The sequence below is a fragment of the Delphinapterus leucas genome, chromosome 6, assembly GCF_059928025.1.
Source record: "Delphinapterus leucas isolate spDelLeu-1000000601 "Yukka" chromosome 6, BTC_Dleu_Yukka2, whole genome shotgun sequence".
Taxonomy (NCBI): Eukaryota; Metazoa; Chordata; class Mammalia; order Artiodactyla; family Monodontidae; genus Delphinapterus; species Delphinapterus leucas.
The window spans coordinates 114924542-114940201 of NC_143134.1; the positions used below are offsets into that span (position 1 = coordinate 114924542).

At 38.9% G+C, this 15660-nt stretch overlaps 1 protein-coding gene across 5 annotated transcripts in view; it reads left to right on the forward strand.

Moving 5' to 3' along the window:
- GAPVD1 (GTPase activating protein and VPS9 domains 1) overlaps positions 1 to 15660 on the forward strand; it is a 73318-nt gene that overhangs the window by 17077 nt on the left and 40581 nt on the right. For all 5 annotated transcript variants that reach the window (XM_089913737.1, XM_022578742.2, XM_022578745.3 and 2 more), the window contains exons 2-6: positions 8398 to 8615; positions 9407 to 10250; positions 11780 to 11866; positions 13759 to 13893; positions 14040 to 14229. In XM_089913737.1, the coding sequence (XP_089769863.1) occupies positions 8431 to 8615; positions 9407 to 10250; positions 11780 to 11866; positions 13759 to 13893; positions 14040 to 14229 (1441 nt within the window). In that variant the 5' untranslated portion in view covers positions 8398 to 8430. The remainder of the gene's footprint in view (positions 1 to 8397; positions 8616 to 9406; positions 10251 to 11779; positions 11867 to 13758; positions 13894 to 14039; positions 14230 to 15660) is intronic.

Sequence of the window (15660 nt, forward strand, 5' to 3'; positions counted from 1 at the left end):
CATACACAGGTATAAATTAGGAGTAGGCAAAACATTTTCTTTTTTCTTTAAGATTTTTGGATATGGACCATTTTTTTAAAGTCTTTATTGAATTTGTTACAATATTGCTTCTGTTTTATGTTTTGGTTCTTTGGCCCTGACGCCTGTGGGATTTAGGTTCCCTGACCAGGGATCGAACCCACACCCCCTGCATTGGAAGGCAAAGTCTTAATCACTGGATCGCCAGGGAAGTCCCGCATTGGATTTAACTGGGATTGAGGTTTAGACGAGTGAGGGGGCAAATTGAGAGTACATTCAGCCAGTGACCATGATTGACCATGGGGTTTATGCTATCTGGGTAAGGAGGGAAGCAGAGGCAGGAGGAGAGTGAAGATTAGCAAAAAAGGTGGTAGGATTAATGGATTGAAAGTCTTGGTAGGGTCAAATGATCACTGGAGTTTGGGGGTGTTGAAGGAAGGAGAGACACCATAGTATATGATGGCAACAGGGATGGGTAGTAGGTCATATAGTCTGATGAACTTGATTAAAGAAAGAAAATTTAGCAAGTTATCTAGTGTTCTGGGTTTATTTAAAATATCTTTTAAAAAAATATATATTTATTTTGGCTGTGCCGGGCCTCAGTTGTAGCACATGGGATCTTCATTGCGGCATTTGGACTTCTTAGTTGTGGCATGCATGCGGGATCTAGTTCCCCCACCAGGGATCAAACCCAGGCCCCCTGCAATGAGAGTGCAGAGTCTTACCCACTGGACCACTAGGGAAGTCCCCTTATGTAAAATATCTTTATGAAAATGTCTTTGAAGACATTTGGGACCACTGAAGGGTTTAGAAGGGGAGTTCTTATGTAGATCAGGTGGAGCGTTACTTTCATGTGTTAATTTTTTTAAGTGAAGCTATATTTGAAGGTTTTAATTTCTGAATTGCATAAATTGATTCATATTTTGCTATGTCATTGGAAACATTTTATGCATCCTATCTTGAACAGCATTTTGGTTGTAATTAGACTGTGAACTCCTTGAGATTAGGGGACCTGGCTAGGTTCCAACAAGTCAATAACGTATTTGTTGAATTAAATTGTATTAAGGTAGCAAGAAGGATATGGCTTGAGAATTTCTAAAGGATTTTCCTCTATCATTTTATAATGAAAAAATTCTAACCTACAGAAACTGTTGAAGGGTGGTACCGTGATCACCATATACCCACCAACCAGATTCAACAGTGGTTTACATTTTGCTGCATTTAAAAAATCTTTTAGTTTTTTTGAGCCATATACAAGTGAGTTCCAGACATCCTAACAATTTACTTCTATGTACTTGAATGTGCATCTCTCAAAAATAATTCACCTGTGTAACCACATGATTTCTGAGTCATTCTTGTAGAGACCAGGACTATAATAATAGTGTGCTGGCTCTATCACCTCTCACCCCTGTGGCCTTATGTAAGTTACATAATATCCCTGAGCCTCAGTTTCTTTTGTGGCAAAGTACCCGTCTCAGAGGGATGTTATGAAGATTAAGTGTGTAAAGTTCTTAGAACCATACCAGGCACAATTTTCAGTTTATAAAGTGTTTTCTCATATGATACGAAATTGTGGTGAATAACACCACCCCCAACCCTTGTCACCAGAGTTGGAAACTTCTACCTCACCTTCCCCTAGTGTAGGTGTCAGCAAATCTATTTTCTATCTCCAGTATCTCTCAGATTTGTCCTGTTCTTTCCATTGCCACTGCAACATTACTTTTTTTGTTTGTTTGTTTGTTTTTAACACCTTTATTGGAGTATAATTGCTTTCCAATGGTGTGTTAGTTTCTGCTTTATAACAAAGTGAATCAGTTATACATATACATATATCCCCATATCTCTTCCCTCTTGCATCTCCTTCCCTCCCACCCTCCCTATCCCACCCCTCCAGGCGGTCACAAAGCACCCAGCTGATCTCCCTGTGTTATGCGGCTGCTTTGCACTAGCTATCTGTTTTACATTTGGTAGTGTATATATGTCCATGCCACTCTCTCACTTTGTCCCAGCTTACCCTTCCCCCTCCCCGTGTCCTCAAGTCCATTCTCTAGTAGATCTGCGTCTTTATTCCCGTCTTGCCCCTAAGTTCTTCATGACCTTCTTTTTTTTTTTAGATTCCATATATATGTGTTAGCATACGGTATTTGTTTTTCTCTTTCTGACTTACTTCACTCTGTATGACAGACTCATAGTGGCCTTACATTTAGGTCTTTTTTTTGTGTGTGTGGTACGCGGGCCTCTCACTGTTGTGGCCTCTCCCGTTGCGGAGCACAGGCTCCGGACACGCAGGCTCAGCGGCCATGGCTCACGGGCCCAGCTGCTCCGCGGCATGTGGGATCTTCCCGGTCCGGGGCACGAACCCGTGTCCCCTGCATCGGCAGGCGGACTCCCAACCACTGCGCCACCAGGGAAGCCCCATTTAGGTCTTTAATCTCTTTTGAGTTTATTTTTGTGTGTGGTGTTAGGGAGTGTTCTAATTTCATTTTTTTACATGTAGCTGTCCAGTGTTCGCAGCACCACTTATTGAAAAGGCTGCCTTTTCTCCATTGTATATTCTTGCCTCCTTTATCAAAGGTAAAGTGACCGACCATATGTGCGTGGGTTTATCTCTGGGCTTTCTATCCTGTTCCATTGATCTATATTTCTGGTTTTGTGCCAGTACCATACTGTCTTGATTACTGTAGCTTTGTAGAATAGTCTGAAGTCAGGAGCCTGATTCCTCCAGCTTCGTTTTTCTTTCTCAAGATTGCTTTGGCTATTTAGGGTCTTTTGTGTTTCCATACAAATTGTGAATTTTTTGTTCTAGTTCTGTGAAAAATGCCAGTGGTTCTTGCCTATCAACAATTTCTTAGTCTTTCTTCATCTAGTTCCATCCAAACCACCTCATCTTTTTCTTTACTGCCAAAGTTTATGTTCTTAAATGTAAATTTAATCATGTTAATCCGTTTAAACTCTTTTCCCATCTCCCACAGTGCAAAGTCCCAGTTTGTTTTTTTTTAAAATTAATTAATTAATTTTTGGCTGCGTTGGGTCTTCGTTGCTCTGTGCAGGCTTCCTCTAGTTGTAGCGAGCGGGGGCTACTCTTCGTTGTGGTGCGTGGGTTTCTCAATGCAGTAGCTTGTTGCAGAGCATGGGCTCTAGGCGTGCGGGCTTCAGTAGTTGTGGCTCGTGGGCGGGCTCTAGAACACAGGCTCAGTAGTTGTGGAGCACGGGCTTAGTTGCCCCACGGCGTGTGGGATCTTCCCGGACCAGGGATCGAACCTGTGTCCCCTGCATTGGCAGGCGGATTCTTAACTGCTGTGCCATCAGAGAAGTCCAGTCCCAGTTTCTTAACACTGGCTTCTGTGTACGTTTGGTCTCTGTAGCCTTATCTCATTATACATTTCCTCCCCTACCCCTGCCTCACTCTTAACACACACAACACATGCCCCCAAACTGTAGCGAGCCATGTGTAGTTCTCTGAATGTACTGAGTCACACACTTCTGTGCCTTTGCTTGATTGGCTGCCTGTATCTAGAAGTCTACCCCTACCAATTATCCTCTTTATGTCTGGCAAATACTTATCCCCCACCCCCATACTTGTCTTTTAAGACTAGGCACAGGTACCTAACTTCTCAGTCATTCCTTCTCTTTTGTCTGTACTCTACATTGTACAGCCTTCATTCAGCCATAGCATTATACCCGTAATATTTTGGGGAAGCCATTTGCTTGTGTGTCTAACTCGTTTTATTAGATTAGGAAGTCCTTGAGAACACATACTAGATTTTATCCTTTTTTTGTATCCCTAGTACCTAATATGTTGCTCATGCCAGGCACAAAATAAATGTAGATACTGTGTCCACATTTTATGGATGAAAAAACCCCTGAGGTTCACAGAATATGCATTATATACCCAAGGTAACAGAACTAATTAATGAAGCATACAGATCTTTTTTTTTTTTTTCGGTACGCGGGCCTCTCACTGTTGTGGCCTCTCCCGTTGCGGAGCATAGGCTCCGGACGCACAGGCTCAGCGGCCATGGCTCACAGGCCCAGCCGCTCCGCGGCATCCTCCCGGACCGGGGCACGAACCCGTGTCCCCTGCATCGGCAGGCAGACTCTCAACCACTGCGCCACCAGGGAAGCCCCCAAATCTGTTTTTAAAAGATTTTTTGATGTGGACCATTTTTAAAGTCTTTATTGAATTTGTTACAGTATTGCTTCTGTTTTATGTTTTGGGGTTTTGGCTGTGAGGCATGAGATCTTAGCTCCCTGACCAGGGATCGAACCTGCACGCCCTGCACTGGACCACCAGGGAAGTCCCCAAAGCATACAGATCTTTAAGAGCCCATTTCAGTACTATTTTCATTAACTATAATATTTCTCATAGTTACAACCATTTGTTCAGTGATTCTGTTCTTAGTCTGTGGATTTAGAGCCCCCTAGAGGATGTTAGAATTCCCTCATGAAAGTCTGCAAAGTCATATGTGTTTTCTTTAGGCTGAGTTAATAAGATTATATATGTACGTATGGCACCAATTTTTTTGAATGTACTCGGATGCTTTTGTGAGTTAATAGTGAATCATCTTGGTGAAGTAGACATATTTAAACCTTTTGAGAGGAAAGCACTCTGAGGGTTTTAATACAGGAGACTTGGAATAATAGCTTTGTATAGTTTGCTAGGGAATTGATAAGGTACAAGAAAGTTTTTAAAGCAGTTACATTCAAGTTAGATGATAATATCTGAAACTTTTCTAGTCATCAGTAGTTCATTAAAATAATTTCTGTAATCAAACTTAATTAAAAATTGTTGAATCTATTTCTTTAAATAAGATGGCTTTAAATATATTTCCATCTGCTACCATATGTTTAACTCTTTCTTTTAGTCTTAGCACCAAAAATATTTATTTCATATATATGAACATATTTTCATTGGATCTGTAAACATATTGAGAGTTCTGTGAGCTAGGTTGTCACCTCTTTCAGAATCTGAATTCACTACAAATTGTATTTTATCAATTCCAAATAAATCCACTATGAATCTGATTGGCTGGGACAACTTCTTTTTTTCTAACTTTATTGAACTATAATTGACATATAACATTGTGTAAGTTTAAGTCATATAATAATGATTTGGTACACATATATTGCAAAATGTTTACCACAGTAAGGTTTGTTAACACATCCTTCACCTCATGTAATTACCATTTTCTTGTTACTATGGTGAGAACATTTAAAGCTTTACTCTCATAGCAGCTTTTAAGTATATAATCATGTTTAATTCTTTTTAAAAATTTTTTATTGAAGTATAGTTGATTTACAATGTTGTGTTTAATTTCTGCTGTACAGCAAAGTGACTCAGTTATACATATATATATCCCTTTTCATATTCTTTTCCATTATGGTTTATCACAGGATATTGAATATAGTTCCCTGTGCTATACAGTAGGACCTGTTTATCCATCCTATATGTAATAGTTTGCATCTGCTAATCCCAAACTCCCAGTCCTTTCCTTCCCCACCCCTAATGTTTAATTCTTAATGAGAAGCATTTTTCTAACTTAGTGACTGCTGCCTCGACACAATGTTGTATTCTGCTATTTGGCCCACAAGCGCTTCTGTTGCTGAGATAAAATGATTGTGGTCTGGCAGGCATTCTAGCTTCAAGGGTATAGCTTAAATAATAATGCTTTAAAATATGTGTGCTATTTTTATCAGTTTGTTTAGCTACTAGATAAACAGGAATTGTGTGATTTCATTCATTCATTTGGCAAATACTTATTCAACTCCTGCTGTGAACCAAGCCCTCTCCTCAGCCCTGAAATTACAGCAGTAAGTCGACAAAACAGACAAATCTTGGCCTTGGCGGCCCTTGCCTTTCAGTGGGGCAGCCATACTCTAAGCATGATGAACATGCATGTAACAACAACCCATGCTGGGTTGGGGCAAGTGCTTTTTTAAAAAAAAAAAAGCCAGAAGAGGGAATAGGAAGTGATATTTTCTGTTTTAGAATGATTTGTTTCAGAAGGCCTTTCTAAATAGACGTTTGAGCAGAGACCTGAATGAATTAAAGGCACCAGCCTTGCAAAGGCATCTGGAGGAATAGGCTTCCAGGGAGAGGGTTCAGCAAATGCAGAGGCTTTGAGGAAGGGGCATGCTTGATCTGTTCAAGAGGAGGCCAGCGTGTCTGGAGCTGTGTGAGCAGGAGTTAGAATGGCAGGAGATGAGGTTGGAGGAATAGCAGGGTTAGATCATGTGGGACTTTCAGATTTCATTCTAAGTGTCAAATAAGCCTTTGGACAGCTTCTAGTGGGGGAATGAAGTGGTCTGACTTAAATTTAAAGGATGCTCTATGCTATGTAGATACTCCAGTAGTACAAGAAATGAAGCAGGAGTTCAGTTAGGAAGCGGTGGTTAGAGACCTTTGGGTGAGAGATGATGATGGAGGTGGTGAGATGTGTTTTGAAGAAAGAGTCAACAGGCTATGTTGACTGATTGCAGTGTGAAAGAGAGCAGGCAAGGAAAGTCCAGTGTTGATAAATAGACACGGGACTTTTTTTTTTTTTTTTTTGAAATTGACAAGGAAATTTAGTTATTTCTGAGATATACATTTTAAAGTAATAACTAGAATTATGACTTATAACATTATACCAGAACATATAAGATTTTTAGAAATTTCATGTAATGTCTGAAACACTTATATTAACATATTTCCATACAAATAACCCAAAGAAGCGTTAGTATTTGTTTTTGTTTGATTTTTTTTTATACTGCAGGTTCTTATTAGTCATCAATTTCATACACATCAGTGTATACATGTCAATCCCAATCGCCCAATTCAGCACACCACCGTCCCCACCCCGCCACGGTTTTCCCCCCTTGGCATCCACACGTTTGTTCTCTACATCTGTGTCTCAACTTCTGCCCTGCAAATGTTCATCTGTACCATTTTTCTAGGTTCCACATACATGCGTTAATATACGATATTTGTTCTTCTCTTTCTGACTTACTTCACTCTGTATGACAGTCTTTAGATCCATCCATGTCTCAACAAATGACGCAATTTCGTTCCTTTTTATGGCTGAGTAATATTCCATTGTATATATGTACCACAACTTCTTTATCCGTTTGTCTGTCGATGGGCATTTAGGTTGCTTCCATGACCTGGCTGTTGTAAATAGTGCTGCAGTGAACATTGTGGTGCATGTGTCTTTTTGAATTATGGTTTTCTCTGGGTATATGGGCAGTAGTGGGATTGCTGGATCATATGGTAATTCTATTTTTAGTTTTTTAAGGAATGTCCATACTGGTCTCCATAGTGGCTGTATCAATTTACATTCCCACCAACAGTGCAAGAGGGTTCCCTTTTCTCCACACCCTCTCCAGCATTTGTTGTTTGTAGATTTTCTGATGATGCCCATTCTAACTGGTGCGAGGTGATACCTCATTGTAGTTTTGATTTGCATTTCTCTAATAATTAGTGATGTTGAGCAGCTTTTCATGTGCTTCTTGGCCATCTGTATGTCTTCTTTGGAGAAATGTCTATTTAGGTCTTCTGCCCATTTTTGGATTGGGTTGTTTGTTTCTTTAATATTGAGCTGCATGAGCTCGTTGTATATTTTGGAGATTAATCCTTTGTCCATTGATTCGTTTGCAAATATTTTCTCCCATTCTGAGGGTTGTCTTTTCGTCTTGTTTATGGTTTCCTTTGCTGTGCAAAAGCTTTGAAATTTCATTAGGTCCCATTTGTTTATTTTTGTTTTTATTTCCATTACTCTAGCAGGTGGATCAAAAAAGATCTTGCTGTGATTTATGTCAAAGAGTGTTCTTCCTGTGTTTTCCTCTAAGAGTTTTATAGTATCCGGTCTTACATTTAGGTCTCGAATCCATTTTGAGTTTATTTTTGTGTATGGTATCAGGGAGTGTTCTAATTTCATTCTTTTACATGTAGCTGTCCAGTTTTCCCAGCACCACTTATCGAAGAGACTGTCTCTTCTCCATTGTATATCTTTGCCTCCTTTGTCATAAATTAGTTGACCATAGGTGCGTGGGTTTATCTCTGGGCTTTCTATCTTGTTCCATTGATCTATGTTTCTGTTTTTGTAGACACGGGACTTGAAGGATACATGCAAGGTATTTACAGTGGCTGCCTCTGAGCAGTGGCCTTATTAAGAGCTTTTCTCTTTTTCTTCCTTTTTTTTTTTGCTTATCTGTATTTACCAGTTTTTCTGTACTGAACCTATAATGCTTCTGTTGTAAAATATATATAGAGATAGATTATTTTAAAACTAGAGCTAACCATGATACTAAATGTAGCCTAATATTTAATGTGTTCTCCTACCCTGTTTGGTTTTTGGAAAACAATTTAAGGACATAAAAATTTTTTATTTTTGCTCTTAGTGATCAGCCTTTGTACCTTCTCCACATTTGAAGATGGTGAAGCTAGATATTCATACTCTGGCCCATCACCTCAAGCAGGAACGCTTATATGTAAACTCTGAGAAACAGCTCATTCAGAGGCTCAATGCAGATGTACTTAAGACAGCTGAAAAGTTGTATCGTACAGCATGGATCGCTAAGCAGCAGAGAATTAATTTGGATCGGCTTATTATAACCAGGTAAAGAAAAGGTTTTGAGGTCTTAATTGTTATAAACCACCATAATTCTGCTTATAGCAGTTAATAATTGCTAACTGCAAATAAATCTATTTCCAACAAAGTGCATGGTTTAAGATATTTTAAATCAGCATCTCAATGGTGAGTCTTTGTTTATTTTGCTTAATTAACCTATTAACCTAAGCACAGTTGTAGAGAATTATAACTTAAGCATTAATATTTTATACCATACCAGTTAATTTTGTATCTTGGCATTATATAAAATTGTATTATTGTAGAGAGTAAATTATCTTGTGTTCTGCTTTTCTCCTAATATTATTTAATATATATTTGCATGTTTTGCTATCGTATATCTACTTTTCAGTTTTAGAAACCTCATTTTTCACTGTGTTAATACCTGATTGTTCTGTTGTTCCAAGAAGCAGTTTTTAAGTCTAGAAATAGTGGTGCTGTGGTATACTGTCAAGAAAAGAAGTCAGACATAGAAGAGTACATACTGTATGAGTCCATGTATATGAAGTTCAAAAAGAGGCAGGACTGATCTTCAATGATACAAGTCAGAATAATGGCTATTTCTCAATACTTTTCATTGAACCTGACTTAATATGAAGAATTTGTCCTACTTTTTGGTTATGACTTTCTTTACACATTTAGATGCTGGTGGTCTAAAAGATTTTAGCAATTCTGAGTGATCTCATTGCCATGACTGTCATCAGCTCACATTTCCATGTTTTAGTATAGTATATTATTATTGTTGTTAACTTTATTATTTTGCCTCTTTGCTTGTTTTTTAGTGCTGAAGCTTCCCCTGCTGAATGTTGCCAACATGCCAAGATTTTGGAAGATACACAGTTTGTTGATGGGTATAAGCAGTTGGGATTTCAGGAGACTGCTTATGGAGAATTCTTAAGTCGATTAAGGGAAAATCCTCGTCTTATTGCCTCCTCTTTGGTTGCCGGAGAGAAACTTAATCAGGAGAACACACAAAGTGTTATTTACACAGTTTTTACCTCTCTCTATGGCAACTGCATTATGCAAGAAGATGAAAGCTACCTCCTTCAGGTTTTGAGATACTTGATTGAATTTGAACTTAAAGAAAGTGACAACCCCAGGCGACTTTTGAGGAGAGGAACTTGTGCCTTCAGCATCTTATTTAAACTTTTTTCTGAAGGACTGTTTTCTGCCAAACTTTTCCTCACAGCAACTTTACATGAGCCAATCATGCAGCTGCTTGTTGAAGATGAGGATCACCTGGAAACAGACCCAAACAAGCTAATTGAGAGGTTCTCCCCGTCTCAACAGGAAAAGCTCTTTGGAGAGAAAGGCTCAGATAGATTCAGGCAAAAGGTTCAAGAGATGGTGGATTCGAACGAGGCCAAACTAGTGGCTTTGGTGAACAAATTTATTGGTTATCTCAAACAGAACACATACTGCTTTCCACATAGTTTGAGATGGATTGTGTCACAGATGTACAAAACTCTCTCCTGTGTAGATAGACTGGAAGTTGGGGAGGTCAGAGCAATGTGTACTGACCTCCTGTTGGCCTGCTTCATTTGTCCTGCGGTTGTCAATCCAGAACAGTATGGAATAATTTCTGATGCTCCAATTAATGAGGTGGCAAGATTTAATCTGATGCAGGTATGCTTTTGCTAGGCATTCAGTTTAAAGTCAGTTGATTGGGCAGTGGGAGTGGGGACAAAAAATATGGTGACATTATTCATATATTCTTACCATTCCTTTTCCCCAAACTGTCCTAAATATTTGCTTCTTACATTGTGTTGGTTTTTAAATGGAGTCCTCATACACTTGAATGCATAGTTGAATTTGATTTTCTAGAACATGCCCTTACCCCTTTTCCATGATTTCAAACTCCAGAATGATTGAAAATTGAGTGTCTTTTATACTTCACTTGGTAACAAAACCTAACCTGAACTAATATGAGGCTATTTATAATTGTTAGTTATTCCATTTCATGTTCATGAATATTCATGTTTTGCTGAAGGAATGTTAATATATCTGATTATAGGAAGCCAGCCTAAGTACTAGACATGTTACATGTATGCAGTAACCAACCTTTCTAAAATCTCCAAATTTTGGAATCTGAAACTCCTCTGGAACTAAAAGTTTCAGAAAGAGGATTTTGGATCTATGTTAGTGCTTTTTTCCCTAGTCATCTGAACTACTGAAATCATGTTATTATGTCTTAAGGGATTCTTTTAATTATATCTTATCCCTAGAAATACTGTGAGGAAGAGACAGAGTTTATTTGGAATAGAATATGTCTTGTCTTCGGATGACTTTTTTTTTTTAATGATAAGCTTTTTTTCATGATCAGTTCTATCATATTGGGGTGTTTAGAAATTAACTATATAGACATCCCTGAAATAAAAATTTTTTATCATCTCTGAAACACTAAATTTATTCTTATGATAATGTTGTTATAGTTTTATTTTTGTCATTCCATTGGAGGTTGAATCACATCTTTTCAAAAGGAGTGAAAGGGGGGATTGTCCTAGGTATGAAGATGATGCTGTATGATAATAACTTCCAGCAAAGTGTCTTTAGAGAGAGTGGATTCACAGTTCACTTTTGGCAGTAAGGAGGTGGCTCTGTGAATTAATATTTACTTTCAAAACAGCTTATGTTCTGAAGGAATTCTTTGCTTTTAAGTCTAGAAAAAAAATTTACCTTGAGTACTTTATGAATATAGGGAAAAGTACTTAATAACTTGAGCTAGTTTGAGTCAGCTTCTACAAATTAATTAAATTTCTAAACACATGAAAAGTACAGCAGCAGAAACAAAGGTGTGTACCTTCATTTCCTAATGTTGTAATAATATGAATTAAAGACAAAGCAAAATTTTCTACTTATTCTTTATAACTCAGCCTAAATGTAATAAAATATAGTAAAAGCTGACATAGACAAGATGCACATTTTACTTGGGATCCTATTTTGTATGCCTGGTCAGGTGGTGTGAATGTTCCTTTTTTTTTTTTAATTTAATTTTATTTATTTTTTTTTTATACAGCAGGTTCTTATTAGTTATCCATTTAGTGTGTTAATATTCTTATGAAATAGATTTATAGAATGGAATGGAAGTGCTTTCACAGTGAGGACTGTGTAAGTGTCTACAGCCTATGTCTTCCCACCTCTGCTCTGGGTTGCAGGTTGGCCGCCTTTTGCAGCAATTAGCAATGACTGGCTCCGAAGAGGGAGATCCCCGGACAAAGAGCAGCCTTGGAAAATTTGACAAAGTAAGAGTGAATACTGTGTCGTGCGAAGTACTGTTTATAGAAGGTTCTGCTGAAGTATTAGTGAACCTAACTATTCTCCTTATTAAATCTTGTCCCTAGGTGATGTGTAAACTAAATATTCTTTTCAATTACCCTTGGTTTGGCTATAGAGGATACGGTGTTGGATCAGCAGCAGTTAAAGGAAGATGTCATCTGTATAGCATATTCACTTTGCTGTACAGCAGAAACTAACAAAGCCTTGTAAAGCAACTATACTCCAATAAAAATTAATTAAGAAAATAAAGGAAGATGTCATCAAAGATTACTAATTCTCAAAAAATATATATATAAATACCAATTATACTTCAATTAAAAAAAAAGATTACTAATTCTCACTTATAGAAATGTTGAGGAGATGCCGTTGTAATGAGAGCCAAAGAGCTATTAAGATTATTTTTAAAAGTTTGATTTAGGGCCTTCCCTGGTGTTGCAGTGGTTAAGAATCCACCTGCCAATGCAGGGGACATGGGTTCGAGCCCTGGTCCGGGAAGATCCCACATGCTGCGGAGCAACTAAGCCCGTGCACCACACCTACTGAAGCCTGCGCACCTGGAGCCCATGCTCCACAGCAGGGGAAGCCACCGCAATGAGAAGCCCGCGCACTGCAACGAAGAGTAGCCCCCGCTCACCGCAACTAGAGAAAGCCTGCACGCAGCAACGAAGACCCAGCATAGCCAAAAAATAAATAAAATTAAAAAAAAAAAAAGTTTGATTTAAAAAAATTGTCACTAAATCAAGTCTGTGAATATATGAATCAGCAATAAATGTATAATTTTAAGTGTATTTCATAAGTTAACATAGCATTGTTCAGTTGGTATAACTGAATAAAAATTTAAGGGACTTCCCTGGTGGTCCGGTGGTTAAGACTCCACGCTCCCAATGCAGGGGGCCTGGGTTCGATCCCTGGTGGGGGAACTAGATCCTGCATACATGCCACAACTAAAGATCTCACATGCTGTAACTAAAAGATCCCACACACCACAGTGAAGATTCTGCGTGCCGCAACTAAAGACCTGGCGCAGCCAAATAAATAAATATTTTAAAAAATAAAAAAATTTAATTTATCATACTTTGAGTAGGCTCTACATTCAACCTAAAATTCAAAGGTTAGATAGTGAAGTTTCCCTTCCACTTCTGATCTCTAACCTTCATTTCCTCCCTAAATGTTCTTCATGTTATCAATCTTTTGTGTGTCCTTCAAGAAGTCTGTATGTATACAAGCAAATTCCTAATATATTTTCCTAATTACGAATGGTAGGACTGTGTGCACTGTCTGCCTCATGTTTGTTTCATATACCAGAATATCTTGGAGATTATTTTACATCAGTTCATAGAGAGTTTAATTTTTTTAAATGTTGGGTTTAGTATAATTTTCAAGAAGAAAAACTTTCTACATGCTTGTCCGCCTCAATCAGAAATTTTATTCCCTTTATTTATTTATTTTTAATAAATTTATTTATTTATTTATTTTTGGCTGTATTGGGTCTTGGTTGCTGCACACAGGCTTTCTCTAGTTGTGGCAAGCAGGGGCTACTCTTCATTGTGGTGCGTGGGCTTCTCATTGTGGTGGCTTCTCTTGTTGCGGAGCATGGGCTCTAGGCACACGGGCTTCAGAAGTTGTGGCACGTGTGCTCAGTAGTTGTGGCCTGCAGGCTCTAGAGCACAGGCTCAGTAGTTGTGGTGCACAGGCTTAGTTGCTCCACGGCATGTGGGACCTTCCCAGACCAGGGCTCAAACCCGTGTCCCCTGCATTGGCAGGTGGATTCTTAACCACTGCGCCACCAGGGAAGTCCCTGTTCCCTTACTTTAAAGAGGAAGTATTTCACTGTGATTTTTTTCTCCTGTTTGGACAGAGCTGTGTTGCTGCTTTCCTTGATGTGGTGATTGGAGGCCGTGCAGTGGAGACCCCGCCAATGTCCTCTGTTAATCTTCTGGAAGGGTTGAGCAGAACTGTAGTTTATATAACCTACAGTCAGCTTATTACTCTGGTAATGGCTTTATTCTTTAATAGGACTTTCTCAAAAGTCATTTATCTGAACATGGGCAGAGTCCTAGATGAGTACATTGTGTGAGAAATATATATTGTGTTTGAAAAATTGATTTCATAAGCTAAATGCCCTTTTACGTTTGCCAGGTGAATTTTATGAAGAGTGTGATGTCTGGAGATCAACTGAGAGAAGATAGAATGGCTCTTGACAATTTATTGGCAAACCTACCCCAGGCAAAGCCAGGAAAAAGCAGCAGTTTGGAAATGACTCCCTACAGTACTCCTCAGCTGTCTCCAGCAACCACTCCAGCAAATAAAAAGAATCGATTGCCTATAGGTAAAGAGAATTTCTCATATTGAGGCTTTCCTTTAAATTTAATATTTCTTTCTTAGCCTTTGTTATTGCTTAGCATTTGGGAATATAGTTTTAAATAATTCGGAGAAGTTCTTCTCTTCATTTTTACTGGTGGTAGTTCAATTTTTTTTTGGCTGCCTTGGGTCTTTGTTGCTGCGTGAGGGCTTTCTCTAGTTGCGGTGAGTGGGGGCCACTCTTCAGTGGGGTGGCTTCTTTTGTTGCGGAGCACGGGCTCTAGGTGCGTGGGCTTCAGTAGTTGTGGTATGCAGGCTCAGTAGTTGTGGCTCGCAGGCCCTAGAGCGCAGGCTCAGTAGTTGTGGCGCACAGGCTTAGTTGCTCTGCGGCGTGGGGGATCTTCCCGGACTAGGGCTCGAACCCGTGTCCCCTCTGTTGGCAGGCGGATTCTTAACCACTGTGCTACCCTGGAAGCCCTAATTCAACTTTTAAAATTAAAAAAAAAAAATTGCACCAGATTAGTTAAGGTTCATCCGTAGGCTTAAGCTTTTTTTTTTTTTTTTTAAATAAATTGATTGATTTTTGGCTGAGTTGTGTCTCCGTTGCTGCACGCAGGCTTTCTCTATTTGCAGCGAGTGGGGGCTATTCTTCGTTGCGGTGCGCAGGCTTCTAATTGCAGTGGCTTCTCGTTGTGGAGCACGGGCTCTAGGCACGTGGGCTTCAGTAGTCGTGGCTCGCGGGCTCTAGAGCGCAGGCTCAGTAGTTGTGGCGCATGGGCTTAGTTGCTCCACGGCATGTGGGAGCTTCCCAGACCAGGGATCGAACCTGTGTCTCCTGCATTGGCAGGTGGATTCTTAACCACTGTGCCACCAGGGAAGCCCAGGCTTTAGCTTTATCTAGACACACTTGTCATAATTAATTGGAATCATGCCACTTGCAGTATACTTTGTTTACTTTAAGTCATCATTTGAATTATGTACTGTCATCATTTGAATTATGTAGCCCTGTTCTTTCCACAGAGTTCTAAATAATATAATAAAACAATATTATTTTAGAAATTTCTATCAGTAAAGTTGAAAATATATAGTTACTATTTTTTCATTATTATTAATAGCCAGTCTTTATTGACTGAGTTAAGATCTTTGTTATTTTATAAAACAAGGCAAAACTTCTGTTTTGTCAACTTTAAGAAATAGGTTTAATTAAGCCTTATTTCCTTAGTAAACATTTATCCATAATAAATCTATATAATCTGTAATAATATCTATATAAATCCACAAACAAATTGAGCATATGTATACTACGTACCAGGCACAGGGTAAGCATTTTCTAAATGTTCTTTCACATTTAATTCATGCAAAAAATTGACACAAAAAGTGGTCTGATCACTGTCCTGCAGGCGGGGCACTGTGTTCAACACTGGTGATACAAAGACCCGTAAGTCAGGCCCTTACACTT